Source organism: Pan paniscus, chromosome 6 (assembly GCF_029289425.2).
Source record: "Pan paniscus chromosome 6, NHGRI_mPanPan1-v2.0_pri, whole genome shotgun sequence".
NCBI lineage: Eukaryota > Metazoa > Chordata > Mammalia > Primates > Hominidae > Pan > Pan paniscus.
Genome location: NC_073255.2, coordinates 61,715,231 through 61,730,539, shown reverse-complemented (window position 1 = coordinate 61,730,539; position 15,309 = coordinate 61,715,231). Strand labels below are relative to the sequence as shown.

The window sequence follows — 15,309 nt, the reverse complement described above, 5'->3', positions numbered from 1 at the left end:
GGGGAAAAAAAAAGCCTTGTGGCGGGCGCGGTGGCTCATGCCTGTAATCCCAGCACTTTGGGAGACCAAGGCGGGCGGATCACCTGAGGTCAGGAGTTTGAGACCAGTGGTGAAACCCTGTCTCTACTAAAAATACAAAAATTAACTAGGCGTGGTGGTGGGTGCCTGTAATCCCAGCTACTCGGGAGGTTGAGGCAGGAGAATCGCTTGAACTGGGGAGTCATAGATTGCAGTGAGCTAAGATCGCACCACTGCACTCCAGCCTGGGTGACAGAGAGAGACTCTGTCTCAAAAAAAAAAAAAAAAAAAAAGCATTGCTCCAGGGATTCCAACCCCTCACCATGGCCAACAAGACCCCCCCTTGGCTGTTTCCCTTCTCCAACCTCACCTCCCTTCTCCCCACTGCCCCTGTTCCCACAACAGTGGCCCTCCTTCTGTTCTTGAATTAAATGAGCTGTTTCCAGACTCAGCACTTTGCACTGGCCGTTCCCTATGCTGGGAACACCCTTCCCACTAACATTTCCATCATTCAAATCTCTCAATTCAGATATCGCCTTCTCAGACCACCTGGATACCAAAGCCCAGCCCTGTCCCCTAGTCACATGCTGGTGCCTGCTCCATCCCCATCTAGTCTTCCAAGCATTTGATGCTTCCAAAATTACTGTACTTGTTTATTGCCAGCACCCACCATTTATGTGCAACTCCAGGGGAGCAGGGACCCTTGATGCGTCTCCTGCATCTAGAAAATGTCTCACATGCACCTAATAATGTTTTTATTATTGATTTACTTATTTATTTTTAGAGACAGGGCTTTGCTCTATTGTCCAGGCTGGGGTGCAGTGGCACGATCACAGCTCACTGCAGCCTCCACCTCCCAGGCTAACACAATCCTCCCGCCTCAGCCCCCCGAGTAGCTGGGATTACAGGCACACACCACCATGCCCAGCTTATTTTCCCTTTTTTTTTTTTTTTTTTTTTTTTTTGTAGAGATAGAGTCTCTCTGTGTTGCCTAGGCTGATCTCAAACTCCTGGGCTCAAGCCATCCTCTCGCCTTGGCCTCTCAAAGTGCTGGGCTTATAGGCATGAGCCGCTGCACCTGGCCCACCAAATAATTCTTATCTGGAACCCCCCCTCCACATCCAGGACAAGGCAAGAATCCCGTTGAAAGCTCTAGGCTTACAGGAAGCACTGGAGCTCGTGAACTTTATTTTTATTATTTTATTTTATTTTTTCCAGATGGAGTTTCGCTCTTGTCACCCAGGCTGGAGTGCAGTGGAGCCATCTCGACTCACTGCAAGCTCCGCCTCCTGGGTTCAATCAATTCTCCCGCCTCAGCCTCCTGGGTAGCTGGGATTACAGGCGCCCATGACCACGCCCAGCTAATTTTTGTATTTTTAGTAGAGACGGGGTTTCACCATGTTGGCCAGGCTGGTCTGGAGCTCCTGACCTCAGGTGATCAGCCCACCTTGGCCTCCCAATGTGCTGGGATTATAGGTGTGAGCCACTGCGCCCAGCCGTCATGAACTTTAAGATTAACTAGTTGGAGCAATGGACTGGGCCCCCCTGCAGTGGCACCCCCCACCTCCACCTAGACAGCAGCAGAGGAAGGAGAGGGGTGTCCCGCCCTAAGAGTGTGTCAGCAGCCCCCGCCACCAGGTGATTCCATTCACCTGGGAGAAAACGGAGGCTCCCAGGTGAATGGAGTCACTTCACTCAACACTTCCTTATTCAGCTCCCAATGCAGTCTGCCCTTCAAGCAAATATTTGGCTCCTGCTGTATGCCAGCCTCTGTATGCCTCACTGAGCACTGAGGATCCAAAGAGAATGAAAGCAGGTCTCTACTTTCAGGGGGCTCCCAGTCCTTTAGAAGGGATGGGCAAGGCCTGGAGCAAAGGTGCTGACCCCATTGGTGGCGGGGCAGAAGAAACCCTGGGGGCTCCCTGGAGCGCTGACAATGGAGATGTTGCTTAAGGGGGAGAAGGAGCTGATCTGGTGGAAAGTGAAGGAAGGGCCTCCGGTAGGAGTCTGGGCAGGCACCTGTATCCATCCCACCTGGTGGCTCGGACCTGGAGGGTCTCTCCTGATCCCCATAGACAGGCCCCCACAGGGACCCAGGACAGGTGTGATTCCCACCTGGTTCCTGATTTCACCTTGAGGCTGGACCCTTCTCCCAGCCAGTAACACTCGCAGCCCCCCAGGGCTGGCTGATGTCCTATGCCTGGGCCCCCTGGGCTCTGCTGTCTGCCCTAGAGCCAGGCTACAGGTGAGTAGAGGGAGAATAGGGCGGGGTCATGATTCCATTCACCTGGGAGAAAAACGGAGGCTTCCAGGCAAAGGGAGTCATGGGAAGCAACCTAGCCAGTTCTGATCCCAAGCTGGGAGGAGAAAGGGAGCGGGTGGAGGTAGGAACCAAGTGAGGACAGGGCATGACTGAGGGTCGGCCACAGCCCCCAATCCTGGCTGGACTCGCTCTCTGCACCTTCTCCAGCACGTGAACTCCTACCCATCCTTCAAAACTTTCAATCTGGTCACCCAGTGGCCTCGTGACTGAACCTACCCACCCACTGGCGGCGTTGCTGGCCTCCCAGGCGAGTGGACCTGTTTAGGGGGAGCGGCCTGGGCACCAAGGCTGAGGGGTGGGCAGCGGGGGTGGTGGGCTGGGTCAGCCGCAGGTCATCCGGGTCTCCCCGGGCCACCATGCCGCACCCTGGTGTGTTGGGGATCCTGATTTCAGCCTCAGCCTGGGCCTGGCCCCTGCACAGCCCAGTTGGATGGAAGGGTGGGGGGAGGGAGAAAGGAAGAAAGGAGATGGGAGCAGAGGGGAGGAGGGGGAAGATGGAGGAGAGGGGAGGGAAGAGGAAGGGGAAGGAGAGGGAGGGAGGAGGGGGAGAAAAGAGGAGGATGGAGGAGGAGTGAGGCTGGTAGAAGGGAGGAGGGAGGGAAGAGAGAGGGAGGACTGAGTAGGAGAATGGGGAAAGCGGAGGAGGGAGGGAGAGGGAGGAGGGGAGAGACAGGAAGGGAGGAAGAGTGGGGAGGAGAAAGGGAGGAGGGTGGAGAGGAGGGGAGAAGGGAGGAGAGCAGGAGGAGGATAATGGAGGACTTTGGAGGAGGGGAGGGGTGGGAGGAGGGAGAGGGAGGGGGAGGGAAGAGAAATGGGGAGGAGTGGGAGGGAGGAGGAGAGAAAGGGAAGGGGAAGAGAGGAGGAGGAGTGGGGAGAATGGAGAGGAAGGGGAGAGGAGGGAGAAGGGGTGGGAGGAGGGAGGGGAAGAGGAGGAATGGGGAGGAGGGAGAGACGAGAGAGGAGGTAGAAGGGGAGGGAGGAGGAGGGGGTAAAGAGAGGAGGAGGAGTGGGGAGGAGGGAGAAGGGGAGGGAGAGGGAGGAGAAGAGAGGAGAAGGAATGGAGAGGGAGGGGAAGAGAGGAGGAGGAATAGGGAGAAGGAGGAGGGAGGAGAGGAGGGTGAAGGGAGGAGGGAAGGGGGAGGAAGGGGAGGGGAGAGGAGGGGTAGGGAGGAGCGAGAGGGTTGAGGGAGGAGGAGGAAGGAGGAGGGCGGGGCGGGGCCGAGCGCGGGGAGGCGGGGCGTGGTGGCCTGGGCTGTGCTCGTCGCCGCGCTCCTGGACCCGGGCCAGGCGGACTCGGGGACCGGCGGAGGACGCCGGGCGCGCCCGGCCCGAGGCTGGGGGAGCGGGGCGCGGGCGCGCAGGGTCAGGCGCGGGGAGGCATGGCGGGCGCGCCGAGGACCCCAGGCCGGGCCGGGCCGAGGGAAGCGGTGGCCGCGGGACGCGGGGAGACGCCGGCGGGGACCTGTCGGAGCCTTTGTCTGCGGCGCGCGCGGCCCCCCCCCAACCGCCTGCCCGGGCGCTGCCCCCTCTCCCCAGCCCGCCCCTGTCCCGGGAACCCGAGGCCACCCCGGCCGCGTCCTGAGCGGCCCAGCCCCCCGCGCCCGGCGACAAGCGCCGACCCGGACCCCTGGGCCCTGGCCATGGAGGGGGTCGGCGCCACCGCCTCCCCGAGCACCGCGCGGGGGTCCTCCCGCACGAAGCTCCTCCCCGGACCCCCCCGCGCCACCCCATCGCTCCCCTGCCCCCGCCGGCCCCTTCCTCGTTCTCGGAAAAAGCAGCTGGGAGAGGCGGGGCCTGGGATCCGGGGTCACCTCGGGGCGGCCCAGGGGGTCTGTGCTTTGCCTGGGGGCACAGGTCCGCGAGCCAACTTTGCAGTTGATGAGGCCGGGCAGGCGTCAGAAAGGCGCGGCGACCCGGGCCGGGGAGGGCGGTGGGTCCGGGGGCCAGCCTGTGGTCCCTGCATGCATCGGTCCCCGGGGGGCTGCAGGAAGGGGGGGTGGCTGGAGGGGCTTGAAACCCACCCCCACAGGAGTTGGAGCAGCTTAGACCGCTGGGCTGCGGAAAGGGCAGCAGAGACATCGTTAGCCCCGGTTAACGGGGACCAGGGGTGTACCAGGCATCAACTAACCAGGGCTGGTGACTGAGCCAGGAGTGCGAGCCCAGGCCGGCTTTACAAGTGGAATTCGGTTCCCCTGGTCCTTCCTGGCTGGCCGGAGGAGCGCGGCCCCAGAGTGAGGCGACTGGCTTTGGGGTCCCGACGCCCAGTGCTTCCAGCTGCCCTGGGCCACTTTCAGGACCCCTGTGCACTTCAGGCCACGTGGAAATGGGAGGAGCCGGAGGGGGTCACTGGGCCAGGCTCCAGTCTGAGCTGCATGACCCCCCCCTACCCCCGACTTGGCCTCTCTGTGCCTCAGTCGCCCTCCCTGCAAAGTGGTGAGGGGCCTTGGCCAGAAGCAGTGGCTCACTCCCGTAATCTCAGTTCTGAGAGGCCGGGGCTGAGAGATCACCTGAGGCCAGGAGTTCAAGACCAGCTTGGGCAACAGAGCAAGACCCCACCTCTACAAAAATAGAAATTAAAAAAATAAATAAATGGGGGAGAGGGGTGGGAGCCCTGCCTTGCCCATAGCAGTGTTAAGTGGCAGCTTGTGCAACTGTTGAATGCCTACTGTGTGCAGCTGAGCCTACCCCACCAGCCACCCATCCAGTCCCTGTTTGTGACTTACTCTCACCCTCTTCTTCCTCTACTGAGTTGTGAGGTGGGGAAACTGAGGCCTGAGGGGTGGCCTCAAGGCCAAAGAAATGACCTGTGTCTTCTCAATGGCCCCCTGGGGCGGGCATCGAGGGGTCATGGCAGCTCAGAGTGGAGGAGCAGGGCCAAGCCTCGTAAACACTGGGGTTATTAAGCCAATGTGCATGTCGTTAAATTTTAACTAATGGGGGACAGGGCAGGAGGCCCTGGGCTGCCTTCCCCGGGGGGGGGCAGTAGGCTTGGACGTGGGGGGCCTGTGGCCCAGGAGAGGTGGGGGCGAGCGGCTGCAGCAGGCTCCCCACCCCCTCCACCATGGGGACAGTGGCTGGCCAAGCCGGGCAGTGTGGGTGGCAGCTGCCCACTTTGCCGACTGAGCCAGAGGGGACAGCAGCCGCCTCCTGGCTGGATGCCGAGCACGTCCACCTTCCTGGGTGGCGTGGCCTCCCGGCAAGGCAGAAACCTCGGCTTTCTGGCCAGGAGTGTTTGGGGCACTGCACGTCCAGGGGAGCATCTCGGGGGCTCTTGCTGAACACAGACCAGGCCTTTCTGGGTTCAGATGTCCAGCTGGGCTGGCATCCTGAGCAGGTGGCAGGAGGAGCATTCGGTTGTTGTAGACTGTCACCCTGACACCATCCCCTTCCCTGGCTCTGCAGGCTGAAGAAGGGCCCCGGGGTCTCTAAGCCTTTGCTGACTCTCTGGCACCTCCCAACGACTCTCGAGCTCAGGCTCATGTGTCCACTTCACAGGGGAGACAGGTGTGCGGAGCCCACCCAGGGCCACCCTCCTTCAAGCCCAGCCCAGCTCTGCTCTAAGCCTTGGTCGGCCCCCGCCCCCACCCCACCCCACCCCCAACCCCCCAGCTCCAGATGTGGCAGGAGGGCCAGGGCTGATGAGGGGCAGTCAGGAGAGCCTTGAGCCTAGAAGGGGAGATACGCCGGGCTTCTCAGCCCCCAGAAGTCCGGGACCGCCTCCCCCCTGGTAGTGGGTACCAATTACCTGGGTTGGCCCCCAGCCGTCAGGGACTGAATCTCCCCAGCCCCCAAGACCTGGAAATGGGAAGGCTCTGGCTTCAAAGCCCCAGTGAGGCCCCAGGCCCCCTTTTAGGCCCCAGTTAAAATTCTGTAGTGAGCTAGAAGAGGGGGACATGGGGTCACAGGGAGGTGCTTGGTAACTGATCATCAAAACCTGCCTAGAAGCTGGGAAGGGAGTAAACTGAGGCAGGGGAGCTGGAGGAAATGAGACCCAGGAGATGGGACAAGAGCAGGCAGAGGTGACATGAGTCAGCCCCAGAGAAAATCAGGATGGGCTGAGGGCAGTGGCTCATGCCTATAATCCCAGCACTTTGGGAGGCCAAGGTGAGAAGATCACTTGAGCCCAGGAGTTCAAGACCACTATGGGCAACACAGTGAGACCCCATCTCTACAAAAAAGAAAAAAATTAGCCGGGCCTGGTGGCACACACCTGTTCCAGCTACTTAAGAGGCTGAGGTGGGAGGATCACTTCAGCCTGAGAGGCAGAGGTTTGCAGTGAGTTGTGATCGCGCCACTGCACTCCAAGCCTTGGCAACAAAGCAAGACTCTGTCTCAAAAAAAAAAAAAAAAAAAAATCAAGGTTCCTCTGGGCCTGTGGGACCCCATGGGGTGGGCTTCTTCCAGCCTTTTCCATGGCTCTCCCACATATTGGGGAAACTGAGGCACTACATTCAGCGCTCAGTGCTGTGCTGTCCTCTCTGTTAGCCTCAAACTCCCTACGGCGAGCACAGATCCTTTCTGCATTCAGATAAATGAATACACATTATTAGAAAAAGAAATCATTGGCTGGACATGGTGGCTCAGGCCTGTAATCCCAGCACTTTGGGAGGCCGAGGCGGGCAGATCACAAGGTCAAGAGGTCGAGACCATCCTGGCCAACATGGTGAAACCCCATCTCTACTAAAAATACAAAAATTAGCCGGGTGTGGTGGCAGGCACCTGTAGTCCCAGCTACTCAGGAGGCTGAGGCATGAGAATCGCTGGAACCCGGGAGACGGAGGTTGCAGTGAGCCAAGATTGCGCCACTGCACTCCAGCCTGGCGACAGAGCAAGACTGTCTCAAAAAAAAAGAAAAAGAAAAGAAAAATCATTTTAGGGGAAAAAGCTAGCCTGCCCCAGGCACACACAGGGCTGCCCACACAGTGCAAGTGTCTCCGTCACAGATGACTTAGCTCCTTCCTTTCCTTCCGAAGGTCAGGGCTGGCAGATCCAAATTGAAGCAAGAAGCACTAAGGCAAGATCACAGGAAGAACTTCCCGCCGTGAGGGTGGTTGGCCCCAGGACCAAGGGCCATGGTGGCTCAGAGTGCCACACAGACCTGGGTTGGGGTCTGGGTTCTCCCACTTTCTGCCTGTGAGACCAAGGGGGTTCTCACTTTCCTCAGCTGAAAAATGAGTGATAAAGGCAGCTTCCTCCCAGGGGACACTGCAGCACGGTGCAGGCACGCATGAGGCTCGCTCATGTCACCTGTTATTTCCAACTGCTTCCCAAGTCCTGGCATCACACCGCCAGAGTATTCCTCCACTCCATCTATTTCTCACCGTGCCCGCTGCCACCATGCAGGCCACCTTGGTTGCTTCCTGGGGCAGCAGTCTCTGAGCCATTCTCCTCCCCTCTGACCCCTTCTCCCTAGATAGCAATGAGGATGAGCATCCTGAGACACACCAGGTGAGGGCTGGGCACAGTGGCTCAGTGGCTCACACCTGTAACCCCCGCATTTTGGGAGGCTGAGGCAGGACTTGGAGTTGGAGACTAGCCTGGGCAATGTAGTGAGACCCCAACTCTACAAAAGAAATTTTTTAAAAATTAGCCAGGCATGGTGGTTCAAACCTGTGGTCCCAGCTACTTGGGAGGCTGAATCAGGAGGATCCCTTGAGCCTAGGAGGTCGAGGCTGAAATGAGTGATGGTTGCACCACCATACTCCAACCTGGGTGACAGAGTGAGACCCTGTCTTAAAAAAAAAAAAGACCAGGTGACATTGCTTATCTGCTTAATGTCCTATGGATGGACAGAAAGGATGGTCCCCCCAGGGGATACAGTCCCAGTCGCATGGCATCAATGTAGTGAAACTGAGGCTCAGAGAGGTTTAGGCCCTTGCCTAAGGTCACACAGCTGGGCTGAAAACCCAGGTCTTTGAACCTCACATCCAGTCCTGTTCAGGCACTTTCCTGGCTCCCTTGCAGTGAGGCATAGCTTGCTTTGGCCAATGAGTGTGACCAAAGTGACATGTGTCACTCCAGATAGAAGCTTTATGGGTCAGTGCATGAGCCATGGGTCCCTCACCCCAGAAGGGTGAGAAGACATGGGGTGTCTTCTCACCCTTCTTCCCTCACCTGCTCTCTCTGCTTTCTCCAAAGCACAGGCTGCCATGGGCTCTGTCGGGAGCCAGTGCCTTGAGGAGCCCAGTGTGGCAGGCACACCAGACCCGGGCATAGTGATGAGCGTCACCTTCGACAGTCACCAGCTGGAGGAGGCGGCGGAGGCGGCTCAGGGCCAGGGCCTGGGCCTTAGGGCCTTAGGGCCAGGGGCGTCCCAGCTTTCATGGATACCAGTAAGTAGGGGTGCGGGTAAGGTGCAGGTCTTGCCCCAAAGCAGGGTGGGCTGTGTGACCCCCAGTGAAGCCTTGTGGTATCGGGGAGCCATGGGTGGTCATGGAGGACTGGAGGTAGTGCCTGTCAGTGTGGATTAGACCTGCTGCATAACAAACACGCCCACCGTCTCAGTGTCTCCACCCTGATGCTGCATGTCCCTGCTGGGGGCCCTGCCCACAGCCCAAGGCAGAGGAGGCTGTGTCTTAACATGGGCTTTTGTGCTCACTGGGTGGGTGAAGGGACTCATGGCTCATGCGCTGACCCATAAAGCTTCTTTTTTTTTTTTTTTTTCTTTTGAGATGGAGTCTTGCTCTGTTGCCCGGCTGGAATGCAGTGGCGCAATCTCGGCTCACTACAAGCTCCGCCTCCCGGGTTCACACCATTCTCCTGCCTCAGCCTCCTGAGTAGCTGGGACCACAGGTGCCCGCCACCACGCCCAGCTAATTTTTTGTATTTTTAGTAGAGACGGGGTTTCACCGTGGTCTCGATCTCCTGACCTCGTGATCCGCCCGCCTCAGCCTCCCAAAGTGCTAGGATTACATGCTTGAGCCACCGCGCCCGGCTGCTGACCCATAAAGCTTCTATCTGGAGTGACACATGTCACTTTGGTCACACTCGTTGGCCAAAGCAAGCTATGCCTCACTGCAGAGGAGCCAGGAAAGTGCCTGAACAGGATTGGATGTGAGGTTCAAAGACCTGGGTTTTCTGCCCAGCTGTGTGACCTTAGGCAAGGGCCTAAACCTCTCTGAGCCTCAGTTTCACTATGTTGAGGAACTGGGCCAACTGACTTTGAGATCAGACTTGCAGAGTGGACGGCCAACAGGCTTGGAGTCTGACAGGCTCGGGTTCAAGCCTGCCTCCCATCCTTTACCCACCAGGAGCCCCTGGTCAAGTCACTGTTCTTCTCTGACCCTCGGTCTCTTCCTTTGGAAGAGGGGGATGATACTGTGTCAATGTGGTTGCATCAGAATCCACAGAATCTTGCTTGGGCCTGTCCCTGGCACTCAGGAGGCACCCTGTAAGCTATAGTTCTTTTTTGGGGGAGCTGTTGTTTATGCTAGTACTTTAGGCTCAGAAACCTGGGCTAAGGCCGGACACGGTGGCTCATGCCTATAATCCCAGCACTTTGGCAGGCTGAGGCTGGAGGATCGCTTGAGCCCAGGAGTTTGAGGCCAGCCTGAACAACCTGGTAAAATCTCATCTCTACAAAAAATACAAAAATTAGCCGGGCGTGGTGGCACACACCTGTAATCCCAGCTACTTTGGAGGCTGAGGCAGGAGAATCACTTGAGCCCAGGAGGGGGTGGTTGTAGTAAGCCAAGATCATGCCACTGCACTCCAGCCTGAGCAACAGCGAGACTCCATCTGAAAAAAAAAGAAAAGAAAAGAAAAAAGCAATTGGCTGACTAAAGTGGGAGCTAGTTAAGCCAGGCAGGCAGTCAGGAAGGTCTTGGACAGTCTGGAACCCAGGGGCAGGAGCTTCTTGGAGTCTCTGAGCTCCAGGAGGGCCTCAAGTTCTCACCTGATTAGGTCAGACCCACCCTGGGTCATTTCCCTTTTGATGAACTTAAAGTTAATGGAGAAGGGACTTTAATAGCAAAACATCTTCACAGCAGCACCAGGGCTAGGGTTTGAACTGGGGACTGTACTTCAGCCTGTCAGGGTGACCATAAACAGATCATCACGGTCCCCCACTTGCCGATGTGGCTCCCATAGACATCTCCCTAAACCATGCCTCCTCTCCAGATAAAGGCAGTGACAAGGTCATACCGCCACCGAGCATGATACAAGAACCCTGTACAACCCCAGACATGCTGACCCCTTCCCCAGAAGGACAGGCAAAGGGTGTTCACTCTTCTTCCATATCCTATAATTTTATTTTTTATTTTTTGAAAATAGAGTCTCGTGCTCTTGCCCAGGCTGGAGTGCAGTGGCGCAACCTTGGCTCACTGCAACCTCCACCTCCTGGGGTCAAATGATTCTCCTGCCTCAGCCTCCTGAGTAGCTGGGAATATAGGCGTACACCACCATGCCCAGCTAATTTTTTTTTTTTTTTTTGAGACGGAGTCTCGCTCTGTCGCCCAGGTCGGAGTGCAGTGGTGCGATCTTGGCTCACTGCAAGCTCCGCCTCCTGGGTTCACGCCATTCTCGTGCCTCAGCCTCCCGAGTAGCTGGGACTACAGGTGCCCACCACCATGCCCAGCTAATTTTTATTTTTTATTTTTTTTTATTTTTTTTTTTGTATTTTTAGTAGAGATAGGGTTTCACCATGTTAGCCAGGATGGTCTCGATCTCCTGACCTCGCGATCCGCCTGTCTTGGCCTCCCAAAGTGCTGGGATTACAGGCGTGAGCCACCGCGCCTGGCCATTTTTTGTATTTTTAGTAGAGATGGGGTTTCACCATGTTGGCCAGGCTGGTCTCGAACTCCTGAGTTCAGGTGATCTGCCCGCCTTGGCCTCCCAAAGTGCTGGGATTACAGGCGTGAGCTGATTTCCTGTCCATCAAGCTGGTAGCTTCAGTGGCTGTGAGGGCGTGGGTGTGGTGGCCATAGCCACAGCATTTGGTGGCTTTGATAATGGCCAGATGACAGAGGTATCTGGAACAGAGGGGAGCAGGGGTCACAGCGATGGACAGTGGCCATGGTGATGGCGGCTGGGGTGGTGGACATCGCCCTGTGAGGTGGCCGTAGCCATGCGTGGAGCATGCCCTGTCTCACCTGGCGTCTCTTGCTTTAGCATTGGAGGAGCCGGTGCCCGATGACCGCTATCACGCCATCTACTTTGCGATGCTGCTGTCTGGTGTGGGCTTCCTGCTGCCATACAACAGCTTCATCACGGACGTGGACTACCTGCATCACAAGTACCCAGGTGGGTCCCTCCACGGTCACGCCCAGCCACTCAGCATACTCATCATGGCCTGGGGCCTCCCAGAAACCCCCGGCGGGGAGGGTCCTACCCAGAGACCTGTTTTATTCAGATCTCAGCTCCACTGTGAGCTGCTGAGTGACCTCAGGGCAGCCACTCACCCTCTGTGGGCAGCGAGCCCCTTCTGGGAGGTCGCACCCGGCAGGAGTTAGTGCAGAGGGTGGGGCCTCCCTGAGCACCCGCTGTCTCTGGTCCTCTGCAGGGACCTCCATTGTGTTTGACATGAGCCTCACCTACATCTTGGTGGCGCTGGCAGCCGTGCTCCTGAACAACGTCCTGGTGGAGAGACTGACCCTGCACACCAGGATCACCGCAAGTGCGCTGGGCCCTGCCATGGGACACCTGCCTGTCATGGCTCCCACCTGCCTGGCCGGTCACCCACTCACCCAGTTTCCCTGAGCCTCACTCCCCTCGTCTGTAAAATGGGCACACTTCCTAGGGCTGCCCTGGGGTCTGGTCTAAGACACCGTGGTGGGGCCTCTGTACCCCACGTCATGTCCCTGGGCCCTGCCCAGGCTCTTCCCCACACCCAGTGTGTTCTTCCTTTCCCATTCCTCTGCACGGCAACATCCAGCTTCAAGGCCTGGCTCAAATGGTGCCTCCTACAGGAAGCCCTCCAGGTGCCTGTTAGACTTGTAAAGCATCCCTGGCCCTCCTTAAAGGGGAAGGGCAGAGAAAGCCTCAGACTGACTCTGCAGGAGGGGCAAGGAGGAGGGGGACCCCACCCAGTTGGCTCCACCACTCCCCTCACTGGCCTCTCCCCCAACAGGCTACCTCTTAGCCTTGGGCTCTCTCCTTTTTATCAGCATCTGTGACGTGTGGCTGCAGCTCTTCTCTCGGGACCAGGCCTACGCCATCAACCTGGCTGCTGTGGGCACCGTGGCCTTCGGCTGCACAGGTAGGAACTGGGGCCCAAGGGGGAGGCCCTGAGTGCCCACTTCTGACCCCATCCCACCCCAGCCCTGGTCTCCTGCTGGTGGCATGTGACATGACAGGAGCCGGGCTGGCTGAGTGCCAGGTGTGTGTCCACCTGCATGCCAAGGTGCACACCTGCACACCGGCTCACACCCACACGAGCCTGTGTATGCAGTGTATGCACAGCGTGTAGCCAGAGACTCTGAGGCAGACCCTGGTTTCCCTGGTATAAACAGGGCTTCAAAGACTGTTCTGCCTTTGTCACCATGTCACTGTTTATCTTGGGCAATGGCTTTCATCTGACTTTGTCAGCCAGGCTAGAGTGCAGTGGCATGATCATAGCTCACTGCAGCCTCAACCTCCTGGACTCAAGCCATCCTCCCCCCTCAGCCTCCTGAGTAGCTATGACCACAGGCACATGCCACCAAGCCTGGCTAATTTTAAAAATTGTTTGTAGAGACAAACAATGTTGCCCAGGCTAGTCTTGAACTCTTAGCCCCAAGCCATCCTCCCACCTCGTCTTCCAACGTGCTGGTATTACAGGCATGAGCCATCGTGCCTGGCCTTTCAAACTTTTTTTGAAAACTACTTTTTATTTTGCAAAAATTTCAAACCTACAGAAAGCTTGCAAGAATGATACAGTGAAGTCCCATACGAGCACTCTCTCCCCCCTCCCTCCACCCCTGTCTCTCTGTACTTAAATTTCTCCCTAAGTATATATAAATATGAAATACATATTTCCCTTGCACCATTTGAGAGTTAGTTGTAGATGTCATCACCTTTCTTGCCTAATTACTAATACTTCAGAGTGTATTTTCTACCAGCCAAGACATTTCTTTCCTTTCTTTTTTTCTTGAGACAGTCACACTCTGTTGCCCAGGCTGGAGTGCAGCGGCGCCATCTCAACTCACTGCAACCTCCGCCTCCTGGGTTCAAGCGATTCTCCTGTCTCAGCCTCCCAAGTAACTGGGATTACAGGCGCCTGCCACCATGCCAGGCTAATTTTTGTATTTTTAGTAGAGATGGGGTTTCACCATGTTCCTCAGGCTGGTTACGAACTCCTGACCTCAGGCGATCAGCCCACCTCAGCCTCCCAAAGTGCTGGGATTACAGGCATGAGCCACCGCGCCCGGCCCCGATAATGTTCTTTATAGCATTTTTTTTTTTCCTGACCCAACATCCTCTCTAGATTCATACCTTTCCTTTAATCCAGGATGGTCCTTCACCCACCCCTGTGTTTCATGGCAGTGACATTTTGCAAGGGTCCAGGCCAGGCTTTGTAGACTTTCTTTTTTTTCTTTTATCTTTTTTTTTTTTTTTTTTTTTGAGATGGAGTCTTTCTCTGTCACCCAGGCTGGAGTGCAATGGCACAATCTCAGCTCACTGCAACCTCCGTCTCCCAGGTTCAAGGGATTCTCCTGCCTCAGCCTCCTGAGTAGCTGGGACTACAGGCACCCGCCACCACACCTGGCTAATTTTTGTATTTTTAGTAGAGATGGGGTTTCACCATATTGTCCAGGCTGGTCTCAAACTCCTGACCTTGTGATTTGCCTGCCTCAGCCTCCCAAAGTGCTAGGATTACAGGCGTGAGCCACTGTGCCTAGCCAGCTTGGTAGACTGTCAAACTCTTTTTGACCATGACTTCCAGGAAGAAAGAAATACATTTTATATTATAGCCCTGTAAACACGTGTGTGTATTTATAAATGACATCAAGCCTTCGTGATACTCCCAATACTACTGTTCTGTTTTGTTAAAAAACAAAAAAATGCTGTGACTAGATTTTATTTTTGTAGAGGCAGGGTCTCACTCTGTCGCCCAGGCTGGAGTGCAGTGGTGGGAACATGGTTCACTGCAGCCTCAACCTCCTGGGCTCAAGGGAGAGCCTAGGCCCCCCATGTAGCTGGGATTACATGCACAGGCCACTGCACCCAGCTAATTTTTAAAAAATTTTTGTCTCCATGCATGGTGGCTCATGCTTGTAATCCCAGCATTTTGGGAGGCTGAGGCGGACAGATCACAAGGTCAGGAGTTCGAGACCAATCTGGCCAACATAGTGAAACCCCGTCTGTACTAAAAAGACAAAAAATTAGCTGGGTATGGTGGTGTGCACCTGTAACCCCAGTTACTCGGGAGGCTGAGGCAGGAGAATCACATGAACCCAGGAGGCAGAGGTTGCAGTGAGCTGAGGTCGCACCACTGCACTCCAGCCCAGACGACAGTGCGAGGCTCTATCTGGAAAAAAAAAAAAAATCGTAAAGACAAGATCTCACTTTGTAGCCCAGGATGGTCTTGAACTCCTAGACTCAAGTGATCCTCCCTTCTTAGCCTCCCAAAGCACTGGGATTACAGGCGTGAGCCACCATGCCCAGCCTTGACCAGAAGATTTTAATTAGACAAAGACTGCCCCTGAGGCTACTTTCAGGCATGGATTTGCTAGACTCCAAGGTAGGGGCCTGTGCACTTTTATTTTCCCTAGATCCTGATGGATTTCTGTCTGTATTAGTTAGGATGAGAGGGGTTATTGCTGTATAACAAATTAGCCCAGAAATCTCAGTGGCTCCGTAGAACAAGCCTGACTTCTCGCTTTTGCTGCCTGTCCTCTCTGGAGGGTGAAGGGTGTTATGCTCCACACGGTCTCTCAGGGCCTCAGGCAGACAGTCCTCTCCCCACTCGGTAACACATGGCCTCTCCTGTCCCTGCCCATGGGAGAAAGAAGGGTTGAAAGTCCATGCAGACTTTTCACTGCCTTGCCCAG

At 56.3% G+C, this 15,309-nt stretch overlaps 1 protein-coding gene across 1 annotated transcript; it reads left to right on the top strand.

Moving 5' to 3' along the window:
• Window positions 1–8,406: 8,406 nt before the first annotated feature.
• LOC134730784 (equilibrative nucleoside transporter 4-like) lies at window positions 8,407–12,192 on the top strand. The gene is made up of 2 exons (XM_063606255.1): window positions 8,407–11,581; window positions 11,841–12,192. Exons 1-2 carry the CDS (start codon window positions 11,500–11,502, stop codon window positions 12,035–12,037), a joined length of 279 nt encoding a protein of 92 aa, XP_063462325.1. The 5' UTR covers window positions 8,407–11,499; the 3' UTR covers window positions 12,038–12,192.
• The last annotated feature ends 3,117 nt before the right edge of the window (window positions 12,193–15,309 follow it).

Bases quoted from the DNA above. Each gene is read 5' to 3' on its own strand.
- LOC134730784 (XM_063606255.1), top strand. From the start codon at position 11,500: ATGCTGCTGTCTGGTGTGGGCTTCCTGCTGCCATACAACAGCTTCATC. The intron at 11,582-11,840 runs GTGGGTCCCTCC...GGTCCTCTGCAG, and splicing joins CCTGCATCACAAGTACCCAG to GGACCTCCATTGTGTTTGAC.